The 23,421-nt window shown below is 57.4% G+C and overlaps 1 protein-coding gene across 6 annotated transcripts in view; it reads left to right on the top strand.

Annotated features, from left to right (window-relative positions):
* The first annotated feature begins 250 nt into the window (after positions 1–250).
* The window catches only part of TRAF2 (TNF receptor associated factor 2), a 33,601-nt gene continuing 10,430 nt past the window's right edge, over positions 251–23,421 (top strand). The window contains exons 1-8 of one of the 6 annotated variants that reach the window (XM_064366049.1): positions 252–273; positions 5,637–5,828; positions 6,657–6,731; positions 6,819–7,059; positions 7,761–7,839; positions 9,089–9,187; positions 17,512–17,673; positions 19,320–19,394. In XM_064366049.1, the coding sequence (XP_064222119.1) occupies positions 5,738–5,828; positions 6,657–6,731; positions 6,819–7,059; positions 7,761–7,839; positions 9,089–9,187; positions 17,512–17,673; positions 19,320–19,394 (822 nt within the window). In that variant the 5' untranslated portion in view covers positions 252–273; positions 5,637–5,737. Of the gene's footprint in view, positions 274–1,690; positions 5,829–6,650; positions 6,732–6,818; positions 7,060–7,760; positions 7,840–9,088; positions 9,188–17,511; positions 17,674–19,319; positions 19,395–23,421 lie in introns of those variants that run through there. The other 5 variants (XM_064366047.1, XM_064366052.1, XM_064366050.1 and 2 more) reach the window with 5 other exon arrangements.

Raw genomic sequence — 23,421 nt, 5'->3', positions numbered from 1 at the left:
GCAGCCCCGCACCAGCGCCTGATCCTACAGCCCAAAGCAGAGAGCGGCTTCAGTACACACGCCGTCTCAGCGCGGACCAATCGGAGCCCGCTGCGGTTCCTGCGGGCTCGCTCGTTGGCTGCCGCCTCAGTCCGTCAGGTGCGGTCGGGGGCGGGGCGGGATCTGGCCAATGGCGCTCGCCATGGCTTTCTATGGTTGGCTCCCGTGTCCGTCCATCAGCGGAGCGGCGGCGTCGGGGGCGGTGGCGGGGCCCGGGCGCGCGGCGACCGTTGGGTGAGGCGAGCGCGGGGTCGGGCGCGGGCGCGGGCTCGGGGTTGGGTGCGGGATTGGGCGCGGGCACGGGCGCGGGCCCAGCCGCCTCTCAGGAAGACCGCGGGCCGGTGCGGGAGCGGGGGCGGGGGCGGGGGCGGGGGCGGGGCCGGCCCGAGGGGATTTCTCTGAGCGGCTGGGCCGGAAACCAAGTCCGAGCGGGGCCGGCGCGGGAAAGTTCGCGAACGCGCGCGGCCGTCCTCGGAGCAGCGCGGGGGCCCGGCCGGGGGTCTCGCGCGGGGTCGCGGGTCCCAGCCTCGCCTGAGGCCCGTGGGCTGCCCGGGCCCGCCCCTCCCCCGCGCCCTGTCGCCCCGGCCACGCTCAGGTGTGGGCCCCTGAAGTCCCCGAAGCCCCGCGCCCCCCTGGGCTGCGTGCCCGGGCGGGTCGGGGAAAACCCGTGGGGCCGGGGGCGGAGCCGGCCCCGCTGCCTTCCTGCGGAGCGAAGGGGAGACCCGGTCTGAGCCTGGGTGAAAAGTCCCCTTGGCTGCCGGGAGGGCCGCGGGAGCCGGTGCCGGGGTGGGCTGCGGCGGACGGGCCCGGGCCTGGCGGTAGCAGGGGTGTGTGTGGAAGGGGGAGCCGAGAAAAAGGGGGTGGGATGTGCAAGAATCTGGCCCGAGCAGCCGAAGGCTGGCGCTCGCTAGGCCAAGGCGAGGGAGTCACGGCACCCATGGGCTCTCGGGAGGTGGCCGCGTGCAGCCTGGGGTCAGGGAACGGTCGGGGCCAGAGCTGGGTGTTGGGAGTTGTCATTTGAGGTCCTGAGGGCTGAGGGTCCGTGCGGAAGAGCGCCAAGCCCACGCTCGGGGTGCACAGCTCGTGAAGATGGGGCTTGGAGGAGGAGGGAGTCCTGTCCGGGTCGAGCCAAGGGAAACAGCCTGAGAACCGACCCTGCTGATCTTGAAGGGACAGAATTACTGCACTGTGACTCAGTCTCTCTCCCTGTTAACAGCCCTACTTTTTAATAAGAGAAACTAAATGTGTTGTGCATGAACGCTTGTAAGCTTCAGGAGCTCCTCTCCTGCCACACGCGTTTGATACTTTTGTATAGACAATTGTTAGGAGTTTAGGTTGTTACCAAGCTTCTATTTGGTATTATGTTCAGCCTGAAAAAGATGGGGTTACATCTAAAATTATAATTTTATTTATTTATTTTGAGACAGGGTTTTACATCTTGTTGCCCACGCTGGAGTGCAGTGGCACGATCTCGACTCACTGCAATCTCTGCCTCCCAGGTTCAAGCAATTCTCCTGCCTCAGCCTCCCAGGGATCTGGGTCTACGGGCGCATGCCACCACGCCCAGCTAATTTTTGTATTTTTTTTAAAGATATTTATTTATGGCCGGGTGCGGTGGCTCACGCCTGTAATCCCAGCACTTTGGGAGGCGAAGGCGGGTGGATCACGAGGTCAAGAGATCGAGACCATCCTGGTCAACATGGTGAAACCCCGTTTCTACTGAAAATACAAAAACTTAGCTGGACACGGTGGCGCGTGCCTGTAATCCCAGCTACTCGGGAGGCTGAGGCAGGAGAATTGCCTGAACCCAGGAGGCGGAGGTTGTGGTGAGCCGAGATCGCGCCATTGCACTCCAGCCTGGGGAACAAGAGCGAAACTCCGTCTCAAAAAAAAAAGATATTTATTTATTTAGAGATAGAGTCTCACCCATCACTACGCCTGGCTACCTTTTTTGTATTTTTAATAGAGACAGGGTTTCACCATGTTTGCCAGACTGGTCTCGATCTCCTGACCTCGTGATCCACCCGCCTCAGCCTCCCAAAGTGCAAGGATTATAGACGTGAGCCATCTCGCCTGGCCCAATTTTTGTATTTTTAGTAGAGACGGGGTTTCACCTTGTTGGCCAGGATGGTCTCAATCTCTTGACCTCATGACCCACCTGTCTTGGCCTCCTAAAGTGCTGGGATTATAGGTGTGAGCCACCGCACCTGACCTCAAGTTTTATTCCAGAGTGGGAACAGATTGGGGTACTTTCAGAAGTGTGGTAAAGTTTTGGTGTAGCACTTTTGAGTCTTCGTGATGGTTTTCGTTAGTTCTTAAAATATATTTATAAATGAGATTCAAATAAAATACTTAAGGAGTCTCTAAGCACAAAGAACCCCCGAGTGCAGTGTGGTCCTCAGTGGGACCTCAGGGGCCTTGGACCGGGCTCCCTACTGTGGCCTGGCTTTCTGGGATTGTGTTTTCATCTGGAAACAGGAATAATGATCCCTGCCCCTCCCACTGTGTGAGGACAACATGATGGTCATGTGAGGCCATGCCTGTGAGGAGTGTCTGTGGCGGAGGAGAGGGAGGCGTGGGGGTGGGGGTTGGAGGCCACGCTCTATGTTGGGAACCTGGGCTCACTGCAACCTCCTCCTCCTGGGCTGGAGTGATCCTCCCACCTCAGCCTTCTGAGTAGCTGGGACCACAGGTGCACACCATCACACCTGGCTAATTTTTTGTATTTTTCTATTTGTTTTGTTTTGTTGTGTGTGTTTTTCGGACGGGCTTACTCTGTTGCTCAGGCTGGAGTGCACTGGCACAATCTCGGCTCACTGCAACCTCCGCCTCCCAGGTTCAAGTGATTCTCCTGCCTCAGCCTCCCAAGTAGCTGGGATTACAGGCTTACACCACAATGCCTGGTTAATTTTTTGTACTTTTAGTAGAGACAGGGTCTCACCATGTTGGCCAGCCTGGTCTTGAACTCCTGACCTCAGGTGATCCACCGCCTGAGCCTCCCAAAGTGCTGGGATGACAGGTGTGAGCCACCTCACCCAGCTGGTGGTGGCCCTTTTTCAGGGTTTACAGGTAAACTTTCCTTCTACTTTGTGAGATCTGGGGACATTACATGGAGGTTGGAGACAAGTCTTGGAAGGCTGCTGGGCCTTGTCCTGGGCACAGGTTTCTTAGGCCCACCTCAGGGTTGCCATGGGGCAGGTGTGCCCATCCACAGGTACCAGCACTGGGGTCTCTTCCAAGCAGGGCAAAGGTGTTCAGGGTTCAGTGCATTCAGGAAACAGAGGAGAGTGGGGGGATCAGGGGCGTCCTGAGGACGGGGTGGGGACGAGGCCAGATGGGGCTAAACCCTGTGGCGGGGTTGCCTTCTCAGTGCTCAGGATGCTCTTGAGGAGCCCTCAGTGAGGGGTGTCTTTCTGATGTGGATGTGAAGGAGGAGCAGAGGGCAGGGTGGAGGCCAGAGAAGGGGCCAGTGCTGGCAGCGTGGAGGGCAGAGCCAGTGGGATTGGCCTGTGATTGGACAAGGAATGGCTCAGAAAGCATCCTGGTTAGCTGGGGTGTGGAGGCGCGCTCACCTGTAGTCCCAGCCACTTGAAAGACTGGTGGGAGGATCGCTTGAGCCCAGGAGTTCCAGCCTGTAGTATGCGGCGATCATGCCTGTGAATGGTTAGTGTATTCCAGCTAGGGCAACATAGCGAGCCCGTTTGTAAAAAATGAAAGCCTCCCGGGTTTGTAGGTGACAAACCCTGGTGAATGGCGGAGCAGTTCTGAAAGCTGGGAAGAGGGAGACCTCATTCTGAGGCAGCAACCGAGCAGAGGTGAGAGGATGAGGGAAGGGCCTCAGCAGTGTTCTGGCCTCTTGGTTCTTTCTGAGACTTGCCAACCCTGGGCCTGCTGGGAAAGGTCAGCCACTCTCAGGCGAGCAGTCCTGGGACCAGGTGACCCACGCTGCTGTGTCAGGGCCACGTTGTGGGACTTTGTTTTCTTCACTGCTGTGGCCACAGCCTACCTGCTGCCGCTCTGGCTGGTGGATGGGTCCATGCTTCTTCAAGGATGCAAGTGACCCAAAGCTTCCAGGACACTCTTTTGGCAACTTGGGCCTTGGAAAGACAGCAGAGCAGGTGTGCGGTGTTAGGGCCTGTGGCTGAGCTGACCTGCCTGGAGGCATCAGTCAGGCTCCAGTAGCATAGCAAGGTTCCCATTTTGGGGCTAGTGTCCTGGCACAGAGCAGTCAGTATCCACTGTCCTTCCTGGAGGAAAAAGGGAAAATGGGTTTGTTTTTTGAATGTTGGAATGGGCTGGGCACAGTGGCTCCCATCTGGAATCCCAGCACATTGGGAGGCCGAGGTCAGTGGGTCACGTGAGGCCAGGAGTTCAAGACCAGCGTGGCCAACATGGTGAAACCTCATCTAAAAATTACAAAAAAATTGGCCAGGTACAGTGGCTCAGCACTTTGGGAGGCCAGGATGGGCAGATCATGAAGTCAAGAGATTGAGACCATCCTGGCCAACATGGTGAAACCCCATCTCTACTAAAAATACAAAAAAATTAGCTGGGCGTGGTGTCGCACACCTGTGTCACAGCTGCTTGGGAGGCTGAGGCAGAATTGCTTGAACCCAGGAGGCAGAGGTTGCAGTGAGCCAAGATTATGCCACTACACTCCAGGCTGGGCGATAGAGCGTGAGACTGTCTCAGGAAAAAAAAGTTGGAATGGTTCTGAGAAGTCGTTCCTTAAGTAAATAAAATGCCATCCTGAGGGTTGCCCTCTGGGGAGAGGACTCTGGAGGCCACCCTCCACCTCAGGCCAGGCCTCCCTGTCAGTCCCTGCCTCCCTGAGCTGCCTCCTGGGGATTGCAGCCGACACCATGCCCTATTCTTCCTCCTCCCCATTCCCAGGTTGCCCTGCCTGGAGTCCACCTTCTAGGAGTGAGCCCCTGCCATGTGGGTGGCACTGGAAGCCCCTCCCTGGCTGTCCCCAGTTCCCTGAAATAAGACTGCTTTCCTGCTAGAGAGATGCCCCCAGTCCCACCTGCTTTCACTGGGCTCTCGGGCTGGGACTGGGGGGTGCAGAGCATACCTAGAGCTGGCTTGGCCTACAGGCTGCTGTTGGAAGGAGCCTAGCAGCTGAGCACCAGGTGAGGCATGTTCCATGGGGAACACGGGAAGACGCTGGAGGCCGTTGCCAGGGAGCAGCAGGTTCCAGGTCCTCAGGCCCAGCCTGGTTCCCCGTGTGAGGCTGTGGACACGCGTGTGTCTGCCTCTCTCGTCCGCAGCCCCCGTTGCTACCTGGGGAGCCTCCATGGTTGCCGTGGCCTGGTTCCGGGTGCGAGGCTGTGGACATGCCTGGTCTGCCTCTCATCTGCAAACTCCCGTTGCTACCTGGGGAGCCTCCATGGTTGCCGTCCAGTGTGTTTGAGTCTGTTCTCATGGGTGTCTGGGCCTGGAAGTTCCCTGTGCTTCGTGGGGCCAGCACATGTGAACTAACTTCACTTCAGCCAGAAGCTTTGAGGTCTTTGGACTCAAGCTTTACCCAAACTGCTTACAGGGCTTGCAGGGGACTGAGTGCCTGTCTCCCCTTTTTCTCGTGAAAATGCTGACAGGAGAAAGTGTGATTTGGAGATTTGTAGGTGGTCGTCCTCGCTCACCCGCCTGCCCTTCTAAAGGACTCTGGCTTTCCCGAGAAGCCTCATGGGTGGTGTTGATGCCGGGAGCCGAGAGACAGAGTGAGGCCTCGAGGAAACCCTTGGTGTGCTGGGTGACTGCTTGCCCTCCCTGTCTGCCCACTCTGCCCGGTGAGTGGGTCTAGACATCCTCATTGTTCCCTTCCTCTGTCCTCCGCATGAGCCCAGGCCTGAGCAGGCCCCTCCCCATACAGCAGGAGCTCCGTGATGGCCGGGGAGAGAGGCCCTCCTGAGGGTGCTCTGTAAGGAGAGTGGAGCCCCGCGGAGTCTCCGCCCTGGAGGCTGAGGGAAGAAGAACCCCAGTTAATCCAGGAGGAAGGGTGGGGTGCAGGGGTGGCTGGACGGTGCTCAGAGAGGCAGGGAGAGTGGGCACGGCACAGAGTGGCCTTGGTGGTTAGAGAGGCAGAGGAGAGGGCATGGTGCAGGGTGCTGAGGCCATCCGTGGCCGCCTTGGTGAGGCTTACTGAGTTCCGGTGGACAGCAGGCGCCAGGGCAGGGCTGGCACACGGAGGACTCTGAAGGCCGTGTGCGTCGTCTGCAGTGGGGAAACGTGGTAGTAGTGAGAGGGAGCTTGCACCGGCCAGCCCCAGGTGGCTGCACTCCTGCCCCAGGGCTGCTCTGGTGGCATGGCTCTCTCCCAAGTGCCTCTAGAGCCTGAGTGCCGGCAGGTGGGCATCTGCTGCCCAGTGGGTTTGGTGAGATACGCTTTAGAAGGTGTCCACCACTCTAGAACATGCTTATTACATGGCGGGACTGACAGCCTAGTCTTGAGAACCTCTGATGGTTAGTATTAACAGGAGGACAGCCTGCGCCCCTAGCTGGGAATGAGGGGTGAGTGGCAGGAAGCCCGTGTGTCCCTGCCTCTTTGAGCTGTGGGTTGGGTGTGTGGACGCCAGCTGTGTGGTCCTCACCCTCACTGAGCCCTAGTTTCCATGCTAGCGGCGGGAGATGGGACTCGAGGGTCTCCAAGGCTCTCTGAAGCTCTGCGGCTCTGCCTCTCAGTCTTGTCCGCAGGTCAGTGGGGACCTGACCCCTCACCCTTGCCTGCTACCGATCGGTTTGGTGTTCTCTCAGGAGGACTGTTCTGGAATTGAGATGTAGCATGCTGTGCGTTCTTCCTTAGGGCTTTGTCGTTCGTGGGGGTCACAGCTCTCATGGCTGCCGCTAGCGTGACCCCCCCTGGCTCCCTGGAGTTGCTACAGCCCGGCTTCTCCAAGACCCTCCTGGGGACCAAACTGGAAGCCAAGTACCTGTGCTCCGCCTGCAGAAACGTCCTGCGAAGGCCCTTCCAGGCGCAGTGCGGCCACCGCTACTGCTCCTTCTGCCTGGCCAGCATCCTCAGGTGCGCGGGGCCCGGGGGCCGGGAGGAGGGGCCGGCAGGCTGCGCTGGCTTCTGAGCCACACTGCCCAGCCTGGTAGCTCCCAGCGCGGCCGGGTTCGGCTTAGATGTGCTCCAGTGTCGGTACTGCCTGGCTTTCGGAGGTTCAACACGAAGAATGAAAATTAATCATTTTAAAATAGCAATTTGAAATACTGTTTTGGATACATGGGGTTAAATATAACGATCATTACAGTTAATTTTACCTTTTTATTATTTTTACTATGAGTACTAGCAAGTTGAAAGCTCCGCCTCCTGCTCCCTTTCTGGCTGCTCTAGGCAGCTGAGGAGCGGTCTGAGAGGCGTGGCCTCTGCAGGTCAGCGCAGCTGTGCAGCACCTGAGTTCCTGCAGCGGGCGTCCTTGGCTTTGTAGGGAGGTCTCGTTCACACACCGGGAATGATTTGGCCTCGGGAGGTCATGCCCTGAGTACTCCTGTCAGGATTCAGATCTTCTCATCTACTTTAAATCTTTAAAAACATTGTACTGTGAATCCTGGGGGTTAAAAAAAATGTACAGTTAACATATGCTTGCTGTTGGTTTTGTTAAAGATGAGAAGGTTTAAAGAAACCATGGTGTGGAGTTAGGTTTTTGAACTGAAGCAAATGGTGTTCATTTATGTTTTGCATCACATTTCATAGTGGGCATTTCTTTTTTGCCCCACTAGCTCTGGGCCTCAGAACTGTGCCGCGTGTGTTCACGAGGGCATATATGAAGAAGGCATTTCTATTTTAGAAAGCAGTTCGGTAAGTAAAATATCTTGAAGCTAAAAATGTTGAACAGAAAACGTCTCGGAATTTCCTTTAATGACATGGGTGGGGCCGGGCACAGTGGCTCACAGCTGTAATCCCAGCACTTTGGGAGGCCCAGGCAGGAGGATCGCTTGAGTCCAGGAGTTTGAGACCAGCCTGGGCAACATAGTGAGACCTTGTCTCTGTGAAAAATTAAAAACTTAGTAGGGACTGGGCACAGTCCCTCATACTCGTAATCCCAGCACTTTGGGGGGCCGAGGTGGGTGGATCACCTGAGGTCAGGAGTTTGAGACCAGCCTGGCCCACATGGTGTAACCCCATCACTACTAAACATACAAAAATTAGCCAGGTGTGGTGGCGTGCACCTGTAGTCCCAGCTACTTGGGAGGCTGTGGCAGGAGGATTGCTTGAACCTGGGAGGTGGCAGTTCCAGTGAGTCAAGATCATGCCACTGTACTCCAGCCTGGGCAACAGAGCAAGACTCCATCTCAAACAAAACAAAACAAAACAAAAACCCCAACAACAACAACTTAGCTGGGTGTGGTTGGCACGTGCCTTTAGTCCCAGCTACGTGGGAGGCTGAGGTGGGAGGATTGCTTAAGCCCAGGAGATAGAGGCTGCAGTTGGCTGTGATCACACCACCCCACTACAGCCTGGGCAACAGAGCAAGACCCTGTCTCTGGAAAGCAAAACAGAACACACCAGTGGCCAAGTGACGCTTTAGAAGCCAGAAGTTGGCTGGTCATGGTGGCTGTAATCCCAGCACTTTGGGAGGTCAAGGCAGGTGAATTGCCTGAGCTCAGGAGTTCGAGACCAGCCTGGGCAACATGACGAAACCCCATGTCTACCAGAGATACAAAAACTTAGCCGGGCATGGTGGCGCATGCCTATAGTTCCAGCCATTCGGGAGGCTGAGGTGGGAGGATCAGTTGAACCTGGGGGACGGAGGTTGCAGTGAGCCAAGATCATGCCACTGCACTCCAACCTGGGTTACAAAGTAAGACCCTTTCTGAAAAAAAACACAATGCAGCCAGAAGTTGTCCCTTAGCAGACTTGGGAAGTTTAGGGCTTGGAAACTTTGGCATCAAGGTGAGTCAGTCCTCAGAAAGTCCTCGCTCCTAGGGTGGCCTGGGAAGGTGGCGCGACACGGAGTTGGTTTGGTTTGGATGCGTGGCCCTGTGTTCCTCGGTTTCAGCGGGGAGGCCGGGAGGAGGTTTAACCTGAGGGCTGTTTCTCTCCCTAGGCCTTCCCAGATAATGCTGCCCGAAGGGAGGTGGAGAGCCTGCCGGCCGTCTGTCCCAGTGATGGGTGCACCTGGAAGGGGACCCTGAAGGAGTATGAGGTAAAGTCGGGCGGTTCTTCAGAGCCTGCGTGTTGCATGGTGACAGAAGTCCCAGCAGTCAGGGGTCGTCCCCCCCCGAAGCAGTTATGACCTTGGCTTGTACTTTCCTCGTGCTGGGGCTGAAGCCTGTCCGACGTCTGTGGAGGAAAAGACAGAGCTGCTCCTTAGCGAGTGTCCATTTAGAAACACGTAGTGGGCCGGGCATGGTGACTTACGCCTGTAATCCCAGCACTTTGGGAGGCGGAGGCAGGCGAATCATGAGGTCAAGAGATTGAGGCCATCCTGGCCAACATGGTGAAGTCCCGTCTCTACTAAAAAATACAAAAATTAACCGGGCGTGGTGACGTGCGCCTGTAGTCCCAGCTACTCGGGAGGCTGAGGCAGGGGAATTGCTTGAACGCGGGAGGCAGAGATTGCAGTGAGCTGAGATTGCGCCACTACACTCCAGCCTGGCGCCTGGTGACAAAGCGAGACTTTGTCTCAAAAAAAAAAAAAAGCAACACACGTAGTGTAGAGCACAGAGCTGCAGCATGGAGCCGGGGCCGTGTGGCCTCCAGCGAGGTGCCAGCCCTGTCTATGCCTCGGGTTTCTTGTCTGTTGATCGTGGGTGGCTGTGAGGGTGGGAGATGCCCATATGAGCCCCGGGAAGGCCGTGGTTATCGAAGCAGTAGCATTGCCCAGGAACGGCGGGCAGGTCGCTGTGCGCCGGGACTGCAGCTGTTGGGTTTGCTGGGGGGTTTGTTGTGTCTCTTGTGTCCACAAAGGATTTCTTATTTTGAATTGTGTTGACACTGGAGATAGCAGAAATAATGGACACATTAGTCCTGTGGTCGCAGCCAGCAACATAGGCAGCGGCCCGTACTTCATTTGGAAATGGACACATTTGTCCCTGTGTGCCAGGCGAGGCGGGCTCACCTTCCTGCATTGGCATATTGGGGGTTTCATGGCATTTGGAAACCTAACCTGTAGTGCAGAGGCCAGGAGGTGCTGAGAGAGCTGATCTAGGCCTCTGCAGCTCGCCACGCCATGCAGTCTTCTTTCTCATCGTAATGAGTGCCCTTTAAGTAGTGTCCCTCTGGGATCCTTGCGCAGGATTCCGGGAGTAACGCTGTCCACAGAGCCCACAGGTAGAGGCAGCCCAGTGTCCACGGATGAATGGATAAATGTGGAAAGTGTGATCTGTGCACTTGGTGGCATGTGATTCAGCCTCAGAAAGGAAGAAGATTCAGACACATGCTCCCCGGAGATGAACTCTGAGGGCATTGTACTGAGTGGAACGAGCCAGCCACCGAAGGACAAATCCTCTGTGATTCCACTTACGTGACGTCCTGGGAGTGGTCACATCCATGGAGACAGGAAGTAGAATGGAGGGGCAAGGGTTACTGCTCTATGAGTACTGAGTCGTAATCGGAACCTCAAAGAGAGGAGGCACCTTGATGCCATCCGTCCGGCCCCAGGTTGGTGAGGCTGTGAGGGCTGTTTGCTTGGAACCTGGCTGTCTGCACTTAGGAGAGTTTCCTGCCCAGGCAGGGGCTGGGGTGTCCTGCTCAGCTGGACCCTGGGGTGTGGCCCGTTGGGTTTGGAGTTGGACCTGCGTTATTGTGGGTTTCTCCTTTCCCACTCCTGCCCCACAGGCCTGGCCACGCCTCCCTCGATCTTTTGACATACTCTGCTTTGTGGTCTTCGGGCTCCGGGTTTCATTTTTTCAGAACCGCCTGGCTGCATCTGGGGTGGACAAGGGAGTGTGCTTTCCTCCCTAGCACAGGGACTGAGTCCTGGACATGGAGCTGGAGCTCCAGGGCACTGCCCCGGAGTGAGACTCCAACCTCTGTGGGCAGAGACGTCAGACCGCCCGCAGCCACGAAGTGTGACGCCAGACTTTCTAGGCTCCTGCGCGGGTCTGCTGCACGAGCGGCTGCGGTGCATGACGTCATCCGCCCAGCCCTGCTCTTCTAAAGAGACCTGCAGCTTGGTCATCACCCAGTGCTGTCTGCAAGGGGCATGGCTTCCTGGGCAGGTTGCCCAGGGTCAGGGTCTCCCTGGGAGCGTGAGGGCACCAGCTAGGTGTAGGGAGTAGGGGTGCTGTGTGCTATGCTACCCTCTGAGGGACAGGTTGGGTCACAGTTCCCAGCCCTGCACTGGACCCCGAGTCCTCCGGGGTCCCCGCCACCTCCAGGCTCATGGGATGCAACTTTGACAGTTATGAAGGCATCCGGCTGAGGGCCAGGAACCATAGCCAGCCCCCGGGCTGGGGCGCCACGCGGCCCGGCAGGCACGCAGGGTGGAAAGTCCCTGGCTGCACCCTTTGAGAGCTCTGGAAAGTCCCTGAGAGGAGTCGGGTTTGGTCATGTGGGAGGGGCGGGCACAGCTCTGGAATAGCTTGGCTGTGGCCTTTGATTTTATTGATAAAACCTCTCACTGGCTGTAAGTGTCACACACGGGGGCAGAAATGAAACCCTCCCTGCAGAGTTGGGAGCCGCCTCTCCTGGCTCTCAGGTTGCTCAGAGTGCGCTGCTATTTGGGGCGTTGTGAACGCAGTGCTGAGGCTAAGGCGGCTTTTTTTCCTTGGTGGTCTGAATTTTTTTGGAAAAGTGGAAAATCCTGCTTAACTTTTGAATATGTTTTTCCTTTGCAATGATACCTTTCTAGGAACTGAATGATTTTATTCATTTTTTTATTTTTATTTCTTTTTTGAGATGGGGTCTCGCTCTGTCGCACAGGCTAGAGTGCAGTGATGTGATCTCAGCTCACTGCAACCTCTGCCTGCCAGGTTCAGGCGATTCTTCTGCTTCAGCCTGTAGGCACCTGCGACCATGCCTGGCTAATTTTTTGTATATCTGGTAGAGACGGGGCTTTACCATGTTTGCCGAGCTGGTCTTGAACTCCTGACCTCAAGTGATCCACCTGCCTTAGCCTCCCAAAGTGCTGGGCTTCCTGGCATAAGCCACCGCACCCGGCCAAATTGAATGATCTTAAAACTTCTGGTAAAAAATGTTTGTGGAGTACCTGCCTAGTGCTAATAGCAGAACTGAATTCCCCAGCGGGCCCGAAGCTGCTTGTTCTGGCAGCTGGGTGGTGGGGGTGCAGGGAGACTTTCCAGAGAGGACACAGGCCGACCGCACGAGCAGTGGAAAGGCCAGGAAAGGCCGTATGCTCAGCCTCATGGACGTTCTAGTGAAATTCAAAGGTATGATGACTCTATTTGCGACAGACGTGTAGTTTGAATTCTGGCTGAATAAACTTGATTTCTTCGACCTGTGTCCGCCGTGGGTGGGGAGAAGACTGACACGAGTGGTGGCGGGTGTATCAGCTGGAGCACAGCCCTGGGTCCCACGCGCAAGTTCCGGTGTGAGTGCCCAGAGGAAGGTTTTATTTCTGACGTGTCCGGCACGCAGCACATGTGAGCAGTGAGCAGGAGGCTGAGAGTGGAGCCCAGCTGCAGCCCCAAGGCCCCAGCCAGCCTGTGCCAGTCTACTTTAGCCTCAGCTCCACAGCCCCAGCCGGCCTGTGCCAGCCTCCTTCAGCCTCGACTCCACACAGCCCCAGCCAGCCTGCGCCAGCCTCCTTCAGCCTCGGCTCCACACAGCCCCAGCCAGCCTGCGCCAGCCTCCTTCAGCCTCGGCTCCACACAGCCCCAGCCAGCCTGTGCCAGCCTCCTTCAGCCTCGGCTCCACAGCCCCAGCCGGCCTGCGCCAGTCTCCTTCAGCCTCAGCTCCACAGCCCCAGCCGGCCTGCGCCAGCCTCCTTCAGCCTCGGCTCCACACAGCCCCAGCCGGCCTGCGCCAGCCTCCTTCAGCCTCGGCTCCACACAGCCCCAGCCGGCCTGCGCCAGCCTCCTTCAGCCTCGGCTCCACAGCCCCAGCCAGCCTGTGCCAGCCTCCTTCAGCCTCGGCTCCACAGCCCCAGCCGGCCTGCGCCAGTCTCCTTCAGCCTCAGCTCCACAGCCCCAGCCTCCTTCAGCCTCAGCTCCAGCCAGCCTGTGCCAGCCTCCTTCAGCCTCAGCTCCAGCCAGCCTGTGCCAGCCTCCTTCACCCTCGGCTCCACACAGCCCCAGCCGGCCTGCGCCAGCCTCCTTCAGCCCCAGCTCCACAGCCCCAGCCAGCCTGTGCCAGTCTCCTTCAGCCTCGGCTCCACACAGCCCCAGCCGGCCTGCGCCAGCCTCCTTCAGCCTCGGCTCCACACAGCCCCAGCCGGCCTGCGCCAGCCTCCTTCAGCCTCAGCTCCACAACCCCAGCCGGCCTGCGCCAGCCTCCTTCAGCCTCAGCTCCACAGCCCCAGCCGGCCTGTGCCAGCCTCCTTCAGCCTCAGCCCCAGCCAGCCTGTGCCAGCCTCCTTCAGCCTCAGCTCCAGCCAGCTTGTGCCAGCCTCCTTCACCCTCGGCTCCACACAGCCCCAGCCGGCCTGTGCCAGCCTCCTTCAGCCTCAGCTCCAGCCAGCCTGTGCCAGCCTCCTTCAGCCTCAGCCCCAGCCAGCCTGTGCCAGCCTCCTTCAGCCTCAGCTCCAGCCAGCCTGTGCCAGCCTCCTTCACCCTCGGCTCCACACAGCCCCAGCCGGCCTGCGCCAGCCTCCTTCAGCCTCGGCTCCACACAGCCCCAGCCGGCCTGCGCCAGCCTCCTTCAGCCTCGGCTCCACACAGCCCCAGCCGGCCTGTGCCAGCCTCCTTCAGCCTCGGCTCCACAGCCCCAGCCGGCCTGCGCCAGCCTCCTTCAGCCTCGGCTCCACAGCCCCAGCCGGCCTGCGCCAGCCTCCTTCAGCCCCTCAACTCCCCACACATATTTGTTTCTTTTCTGGCTTATTTCAAAGCAAAGGAAGATGTCATATCATTTCACCTATGATTATCTGTTGTTATTATTTTTATTTCTATTTTTTTGAGATAGAGTATTGCTCTGTCGCCCAGGCTAGAGTGCGGTGGTGTGATCTTGGCTCACTCCAGCCTCTGCCTCCCGGGTTTAAGAGATTCTCCTGCTTTAGCCTCCCCGGTAGCTGGGATTACAGGCACCCCCACCACACCTGCCTAATTTGTTGTTGTTGTATCTTTAGTAGAGACAGGGTTTTAGTCTGTTGGCCACTCTGGTCTCAAACTCCTGACCTCGTGATCCACCTGCCTTAGCCTCCCAGAGTACTGAGATTACAGGCATGAGCCACTGCACCCGGTGAGTTACTATTTTTTTTAGAGAAAGAGTCTTGCTCTGTCGCCCAGGCTGGAGTGTGGTGGTGAGATCATATAGTTCACTGCAGCCTCGAACTCCTGGGCTCAAGTGATCCTCCCACCTTGACCTCCTAAAGTGCTGAGATTACAGGTGGGAACCCATTGTGCCCAACCATTGTATTATGTTTTAAAGAACAGTCTTTTAATTAAATCTAAGGACATTGACTGTTCGTGCTTTAGTTTTTATGTTTCATAAACCGTGATAGTCGCTGAGGCTGCTCTTTAATTCAGCTTGATGGTGGTTCGCTACATGCTGAGTATGGCCGAGGGCTCGGTCCCTGCCCGTCAGTGGGTAGCAGAGGGCACAGCGCTGTCGGGTTCAGGGAGGTTGGTTCCTTTAGCAGGCTCGGCTCAGGCCAGTGCCGCTGCAGGTCTTGGAGGGCTGGGCCCATGTGCCCTGGGGCGCCTCTGAGAAGTAGCTGCTGTGCCTTTGTGAAGGTTTGGGAGGAGCATTCCCGGGGGAGGTTGAGTGGAAGCCAGCCCAAGTGCCTGTGCTGTCCAGAGCAGGGTCTCCCCTCTCAAGGGAAGTAGCTTTGGCCTTTCCTGAGTCACCTCGGGCCCCTGAGCTGCAACCAGCTTTCCACGGAGCTGCTCACCCCCACTCCCCACCCCGTGAAGGGCCCTGCAGTGAGGTCCTATGCTGCCCCAGATCCCACTGCGGCCTCTCGGGAACTTTCCTCTCCCATGTGGTTGTCTTCACTCTCTGGGCTGTGCCATCCGTACACAGAATATGCTCTAGTATCTCCTGTCTCAAAACTGAGCGCTGTGCTCAGTGAGCAAGGCGAGGCACAAGAAGGTCATCATTGCATGGTTCCCCGGGGTGATCAGATTCAGAGCCCGTGGATGGTGCTGGGGGCTGGAGGAGGGGATGGGGAGTTGGGGTTTAACAGGAACAGCGTTTCAGGTTTCTGCAGTGGAAGGAGCTATGGAGGGAGATGGCGATGACGTTTACAGAACATTGAAAACATGCTTAATACCACAGAGCTGTGCACTCACAGTGGTGATGATAAGCTTTATGTTTGTCGTGATTGAAGAAACTTGGCAGATCTTAAACTCCATGTTCCTTTGCCTCCCCTTCCGTCTCTCTGGTCCCAGCTATGGCCGACTTCTCCCTAAAGACCTGTTTAACTCTGGTAGGGCATGGTGGCTCACACCTGTAATCCTAGTACTTCAGGAGGCTGAGGTGGGCAGGTTGCTTGAACTCAGGAGTTCCAGACCAGTCTGGGCAAGGCTGCTCTACCAAAAATACAAAAAAATTTAGCTGGGTGTGATGGTGTGTGCCTGTAGTCCCAGCTACTTGGAAGCTCAGAGGCTGCAGTGAGATATGTTCTTACCACTGCACTCCAGCCTGGGTGACTGTATTAGAACATTTTAATACCGCTATGAAGAAGTACCCAAGACTGGGTAGTTTATAAAGAAAAAGACGTTTCGTGAACTCACAGCTCCACATGGCTGGGGAGGCCTCACAATCATGGCGGAAGGCGAAGGAGGAGCAAGGTCACGTCTTACATGGCGGCAGGCAAGAGAGAGCGTGTGCAGGGAACTGCCCTTCATCGGCCCGGCAGATCCCGTGAGACTCCAGCACGGGAAAGACGCCCCATGACTTGGTTTCCTCCCACTGGGTCCCTCCCATGACACATGGGGATTGTGGGAGATGAGATTTGGGTGGGAACACAGCCAAACCATGTCAGTGACAATGTGGACCCTTTCTCAAAAAAACAAAAGCCTTGTTCTGTTCTGTTTCTGTACCTCACTGCCCCCGTATGGAGGCAGGCGGGCCCTCGTGTGGCTTGGGCCAGAGGCCCAGGAGTCCCTAACTTTTCTGTGTCCCTGTAAGCCGCACACAGTCTGTCAGCAGATCCACATGGCTCCTCAGACACATCGCGAACCCAGCCCTCTCTCCCCTTCCACTAGCACCTTTGTGGTACCTGCCGCCTGTTTTTCCTTCTGTGATTATGGCGGCTTCCTGACCTTAAAGTCTGAGAAGCGCAGCAGCCAGGCACGCATTGAAGGGTTCTGCCGTGTCCCTCCCCTCACAGCCAGGCAGAGCCCTCCAGGTGGTCCGTGAAGCCCTGCCTGGGGCAGCAGCGGGACAGAGAGGCTGGGTTCTGCATCCCAGATTCTAGATTCTTCCTGACCTGGGTGTGGTGAGGAGCTGGCACCACGTCCTTTCTCCCTGTGTCCTTTTCCCTTGCCACCCTGGCTGTCTGGACGTCTGCAGTCCTCTGCCTCGCCCAACCTTCAGCCTGCAGCACCAGGTCCTGCTTCCCTAGCCCGCATCTGGTGGGACCTTCCCTGGCCCTGCCTCCGCTGCCTGTCTTTCCCAGTGTTCCTGCACCCGTGGTCACTCTACCAGGTTGTCAGCTCCAGGAGGGCAGGGCCTCTGCCCAGCTCGTGGGTGGCTCAGTGTGTGGGAACACGTGGGCTCCTGAGTGACCTTGCTGCGTCTCACTGGCCTCTCGCCACCTTCCTCACAGCTTAGGTCCTTTCCAATGCATGTGCTGTGCAGCTAGAACCCGCCTGCCCCAGGCCCTGGTCTGTGCGCCCTGGCCTGCTGGGCTTGTGCCTCAGGCCTTTGCTGGACTCCTGGCGCTGGAGGCAGAGGCCAGCTGCCCTCATGCTGTCTCCCATGCATGTTCCCTGCCTCTTCACACCTCCCACCTACAGTGAGGATGGGGTCGGGACTGGCAGGATCCCAGCTGGCACGGACCGGGTTGTGTTGGTCATCAGAGCAAGAGCGTGGCCTGTGTTCTCAGTTGGGAGCTGCCGTGTGTGTGGCAGGAACCTGCTGGCACAGAGCAGGGACTGTGCACCTGGCTGTTTTAGGGGGCAGAGGGGGAGCCTGGTGGTGGCAAGGCACCCAGCAGAGACCCCCCATGGCAGAGCATCCCCTCAGCTCTGTGGGGCGGAGAGTGGAGACAAGGACACTCTTCCTCTTGCCTGGAACTGTGGGAGCCCTGAGAGCTGCCTACAGAGGGCAGCCCCCAGGACAGGCGGGGAGGATGGCTCTGGGATCAGCATGCCAGCCCAGCCATCGCTACACCGCCTGGCGTCCTTGGGCGAAGCCGCGGCTGCCCATGTGAGTTCTACCGACGCTTTCTTCTTTTGTTACCAGAGCTGCCACGAAGGCCGCTGCCCGCTCATGCTGACCGAATGCCCCGCGTGCAAAGGCCTGGTCCGCCTCGGTGACAAGGAGCGCCACCTGGAGCATGAGTGTCCAGAGAGAAGCCTGAGCTGCCGGCACTGCCGGGCGCCCTGCTGCGGGGCAGACGTGAAGGTGCGCGGGGCTGAGCTGGGGAGCTGCATGTGGGGCGGCAGCCGTGCGGGGCTGAGCTGGGGAGCTGCACGTGGCCACGGGCCGCGTTGGCTCCTTTGCACTCGTTCCACCCTCAGCCCTGTCCCTGAAGCCACGGGGGTGGATGTTTCTTGGCAGAACTGGGAATGGGTGTCAAGTTAATGCCGAGGTCTTTAAAAAGCATTTTTGTAGGCCAGGCATGGTGGCTCACACCTGTAATCTCAGCGCTTTGGGAGGCTGAGGTGGGCAGATCATGAGATCATGATTTTGAGACTAGCCTGGCCAACATGGTGAAACCCCATCTCTGCTAAAAATACAAAAATCTAGCCAGACGTGGTGGCAGGCACCTCTAATCCTAGCTACTGGGGAGGCTGAGTCAGGAGAATCGCTTGAACCTGGGAGGCCGAGGTTGGCGTGAGCTGAGGTTGAGCCACTGCACTCCAGCCTGGGCAACAGAGTGAGACTCCATGTCAAAAAAAAAATTTTATTTTTAAAGGCATTTTTGCTGGGCATGGTGGCTCACGCCTGTAATCCCAGCACTTTGGGAGGCCGAGGTGGGCGGATCACGAGGTCAAGTGATCGAGACCATCCTGGCCAACATGGTGAAACCCCGTCTCTACTAAAAATACAAGAATTAGCTGGGTGTAGTGGCGTGCATCTGTAGTCCCAGCTACTGGGGAGGCTGAGGCAGGAGAATTGCCTGAACCCAGGAGGCAGAGGTTGCAGTGTTGCAGTGAGCCGAGATCACACTACTGTACTCCAGTCTGGCGTCTGGCCACAGAGTGAGACTCAAAAAAAAAAAAAAAGAAAACACGGCATTTTTGTGTTAGCAAAAGGTAGAGAGCCCAGAGGTGGGTGTGCGGCGCTCCTCGCCCAGCCTGGGCGTCACTCCCCCAGACAGTTGCTCGAGCCTGACTTGGTGTTTCCCGAAGAGTTGGTGAGCACGCGCTCGTGCGGTGTACGGAGCTGTGGTTGCGGCGCCACGTCTGAAACATAGCCGATGCTCACACGGCCTTCGCGCTCAGTCTGCGTCCTGCTGTCTGTCTTTGCCTTGGCTTATTTGAACCACGGTCCACACAGCGTTCTTGCCTTTGGTTGAGATATCTCTGGGTCTCTCTCAGCCTCTGGCGGGCCCCTGTGGCATCTTTTCTCCTGGGCTGTGGTCCTTCAGGAACTCCACTTCCCGAACCTGTCCCCAGGCACCAGGCGCTCCTTCGTCCCCTCTTCCCTGTAGACTGTGAGGTGGACGGGCCTGACCACAGCACATCTGGGGCACCGGGCCCCCCGCAGTAGCATGTCAGGGTCTGTCTTGGGGACATCCTGCACGCGGCCAACCCAGCCCATCCACCAGACCCTCCCACCGGACTCCCCATTTTCACGTGGGCTGTTTCACGTGGCCTCTGAGTCTCCTCTGATGGCTCGGGCCTCCCTCACATTGCCCTAGAGCTGCAGAACAAGCCGTGTTAAGCTCTCTGAGGCTCCTGGGCGGTGCTGGCAGGATCCTGCCTGGGCAGAGCGCCGCCTGAGAGGCTCGAGGGTGACCACGCGTTCCTGCGGCCCGTTGGCGCTGCCCGGCCCGTGCCTGGTGCTGGCGTCTGCCCTCACGCCCCTGACTGCTTCTTTTGAAGGCGCACCATGAGGTCTGCCCCAAGTTCCCCTTGACCTGTGACGGCTGCGGCAAGAAGAAGATCCCCCGGGAGAAGGTGAGTGTCCCTCACACCCTCTGAGGACCACGGGGCGGGGCCCATGTGTTGGCAGTGAGGGTCCCGTAGGGTGAGGTTGGGGCAGGTGACTATCTTAGTGCTCGCGGGAGCAGCGTGCAAAGCTTCCGTAGCGTGTGCTCGGCGCAGTCAGGGCTGCAGCCGCTCTCCTCGTGGGTTGGTGGCCAGGCGGCTGAGTCCCGAGTCCTTACACAGCTGCTGACTTTTGGGCAAGTCACTTCCCAGTTATCCTGAACATGAAACATGAATGTTCTCATGGACCTCCATGTGCTGCTTCGGGAAATGTTGGTATTGACTTTGAAGCTGAGTGTTTGCAGCAGGTGGTCGGGGTGGAGACAGGTGCCCTAGGCTGGTCTGCTGCCACAGCCGGGAAGCGCCGGTGCCTTGGCCGGCAGAACTTCATCCCTGACGTCCTTACTTCTGGCAGGAAAGCGGCTTCTCGCCCAGTTGAGCGTTAACTGTTGCAGATGACACCTTTAGGAAAGGAAGCTGGGAGATACAGGTGGAGACGTTTTCCCAAACTGCCTCCCTCGTTGGAGGTGAGGGTAGCTCGTCCAGAGGCTGGAGTTCCGGAAGGGGGTGTGGCGCCTGCTCAGTGTGTCAGAGGTCAGAGGTCAGATGCGGAGATCTTGCGGGTGGCGTCCCCGTCTGGGCAGCCACAGGAGGGTCAGGTGGCCGGGCCCGCCCGCACGCTCAGCCCCACAGCTGTGCGCCTGTCTTTCTGGTTTGCTTCCATTTAAATACAGGTCACAGTCTGAGTCCTGAAACGCGTAGGGTGGGGGACGGGGTTCTGTCTCCCCACCTGTTCCCACCTGTCTGTGTGAAGTGTCCCGCCCTGGGAACTCGGCCAAGCGCTTCCTGAAAGCGTCCTTGCGTCCTTTCCCCTCACTGGAGCCTGAAGCTCACGCTAGAAGCCTGCTGGGTTTGTCCCCTCAGGAGGCCGTGGAGGCTGTGGCTGCTGCGATGCCCTTCAAGGGCTAGGACGCCTGCCTGGGGCTGGTGTCTACGAGGCTGCGTCCCCTGCTGGTGGGGCCTGGAGGTGGCCCCAAGATGCCCTCTGCCCATGCCTGGGTCTTGGCTGTCCTGAGGGGTGGCACTGAGGAGTCAGGAGGTGATTCTTTCTTTCCTTGAGACTTTGTTTCCAGAGTGAAAGACGAAAGATGGGCTCCTAAGCAGCGGTGTCTGGTGGACTCTGTCCCCACCCCAGCACTGTGAACATGTGGCTTTGCTTGAGCGTGGTGCATTTTCACCCATCCTGTCTGTGTTTTGATGTTCACAGGGCCTCATCTTCAGACGGAGGGGCCTTTCAGCCTCTCCTGGAATGAGTCTCTTGGGCCCCGCCCGCCGCCTTAGGGCAGTCCTGTCCAGGCCTGGAGCTCCAGCCCTTCGGAGCAGGGCGACATCTAGGGGCTGTGTCTCCGTGCAGTCTTTCCTGTGGCTGTCTGGCCCCCAGGCCCATTCCAAAGGAAAGAGCCGAGAACTCGCTCAGATGTTTCCATTGTGTGTGGCGTGGGAGGGATTTCCTCTTTTCTTTTTTTAATGTTGAAAATCTTGGTTCCTAGCACTGGTAACATATTTGCTTTATGTTATATAGAGAGTAGACTTAAAAACAGCGGCTGGGCGCAGTGGCTCACGCCTCTAATCCCAGCACTTTGGGAGGCTGAGGCAGGAGGATCACTTGAGGCCAGTTTGAGACCTGCCTGGCCAACATAGTGAAATCCCATCTCTGAAAATACAAAAATTAGCTGTGCACGGTGGTGCACACCTATAGTTCTACTTGGGAGGCTGAGGGGGGAAAATTGCTTCAACCTGGGAGGTAGAGGTCGCAGTGAGCTGAGATTGCACCACTGTACTCCAGCCTGGGTGACAGAGCAAGACCCAATCTAAAAAAAAAGTCAAGGCTGGGTATGGTGGCTCACACCTGTAATCCCAGCATTTTGGGAGGCCAAGGCAGGTGGATCACCTGAGGTCAGGGGTTCAAAACCAGCCTGGCCAACATGGCAGAACCCCATCTCTGCTAAAAATACAAAACTTGCCAGACGTGGTGGCGCAGGCAGGCCTGTCATCCCAGCTGCTCGAGAGGCTGAGACGGGAGAATCGCTCAAACCTGGGAGGCAGGGATTACAGTGAGCCGAGATCACACCAGTGCACTGCAGCCTGGGCGACGGAGCAAGACCCCATCCCAAAAAAAGACAGAAAACAAACCAAGAACATGGCTTCTGATGATGAGACCACTGATTTCTTTGAAGCCCTTTTTGTTCTTGGAGGTACATCTTACCAAGACATAGAGTCCAAATACCATGTTCTGAGGTCAGTTGGAATAAATTTTTTCTTTGAGTTTATGTCAAACATGGTAGACAGTTCATTTGCTTCTGGTCTTTTAAAATGTGAGGTTCTTTTAAAGATTGACTTTCGTTCTTTGATGACGTAAGCTGTTGGCCTGCTATCCATCAGAGTCAGAGCTGTGCCGAGCACCAGAGCTGCCGCCCTCCAGGCCCCGTCTCATCCCTCCAGGCCCCGTCTCATCCTCCCAGGCCCTCCTCTCCATCTTTGCTGGTTTTGCTGGAGCCTGTCGGTGACCACGCTCCCAGGGCTTGGTCAGGCTCCTCAGTGCTGCCTGGGACACGTGCAGGGCTGAGCCAAGCATGGGGCGGCGTGTGTTGGGAGCTGGTCCTTTGGAGGCTGGCTGGTAGGGCTCGCTGGCTGGGAGAAGTGAGCCTGGACCTCGTGGCTGAACAGCCCAGCAGCCTCAGCGGTCACGGACACCTCATGTTAGAGAAGGTGTTTGCCCCTTCATGATGGCGCTGGTAGGAACCACGGGCGGGCAGTGTTTAGCATTTCCTGGGGGCACTGGGGGTTGTCCTCCCGCCTCACAGGAACCCTAGGGCATCCTTTATCAGAGGAGGACATTGAGGCTTACAGAGGCCAGGCGCCCAGCCGGCTTCTGCCTCCACGGACCGCCCCGCGTGGGCAGCATGGGGGCTCGTCTTCTCGTTTTCCAGCAGCGCCTTCCCCGCACCTGCCCTCCCTAGGTGCTGCACCCCCATTCGCAGCATGCTGCGCACACGCCAGGTTCCTGGCCTCCTTCAGCTTCCTGTGATGGAAAGTTCTGAGCCTGGACAGAGGAGAGAGATCGCGTTAGAGCTTGGGGCCTTGCTGCAGCTCGAGATGGGGGTGCCCAGTGCCAGTTCTGTTTCATTCCTGCCCCCACTTCGTCCTGCAGCCCAGCGTTTCATCTGAAAATACGTCAGCGGCAGCAGAGAGATCCTTGCTTTATTTTAAGAGAAAGTACATTATGGGTTCTCACTGGTGTTTCCATTTCAGATTCTCACCCAGCTTCTCTGTTGCCGTCCCTTCCTTCTGCGGAAAGTCAACTCTGGTTGACGTTGCTGTGCGTAGAGCAGTGTCAGTGTTAGCATGGACTGTGTGGTCCCGGCGGATTAGGTGACAACCAAGTTCTCTTTCTAGTTCTCTTTGCTTCTAGAGTCCGTATGGAGCTGCGGTGTTGTGGGTCGTCCGAAGCAGCCTCTCTGAGCAGGTGGCTGTCTCAGCATGCACAGAGGCACGTTTGTTTTGTTTTACTTTTGAGTTTTAAAAATTGTTCTTAAAAAAATAAATAAAAAGAGCAGGTGCGGTAGCTCACACCTATAATCCCAGCACTTTGGGAGGCCAAGGTGGTTGGATCACCTGAGGTCAGGAGTTTTGAGACCAGTCTGGCCACCATGGCAAACCCCATCTCTACTAAAAATACGAAAATTAGCCAGGCGTGGTGGCGCATGCCTGTAGTCCCAGCTACTCGGGAGGCTGAGGCAGGAGAATCACTTGAACCCGGGAGGCAGAGGTTGCAGTGAGCCGAGATCAAGCCACTGCACTCCAGCCTGGGTGACAGTGAGACTCTGTGTCAAAAAAAAAAAAAAGTTTTGAGTTTTGTGAAATGGTCACATGGCACCAAAGCAAACGTACAAACATGCATTCTGAGACGTCAGAGGGAGATGTGTCGGGCCCCATC

This window comes from Aotus nancymaae, unplaced genomic scaffold (genome assembly GCF_030222135.1).
Source record: "Aotus nancymaae isolate 86718 unplaced genomic scaffold, 86718_ANA_hifiasm-v0.15.2.pri h1tg000063l, whole genome shotgun sequence".
Taxonomy (NCBI): Eukaryota; Metazoa; Chordata; class Mammalia; order Primates; family Aotidae; genus Aotus; species Aotus nancymaae.
Note: the sequence above shows the minus strand (reverse complement) of the source record. Positions and strands in the feature narration are given on the sequence as shown.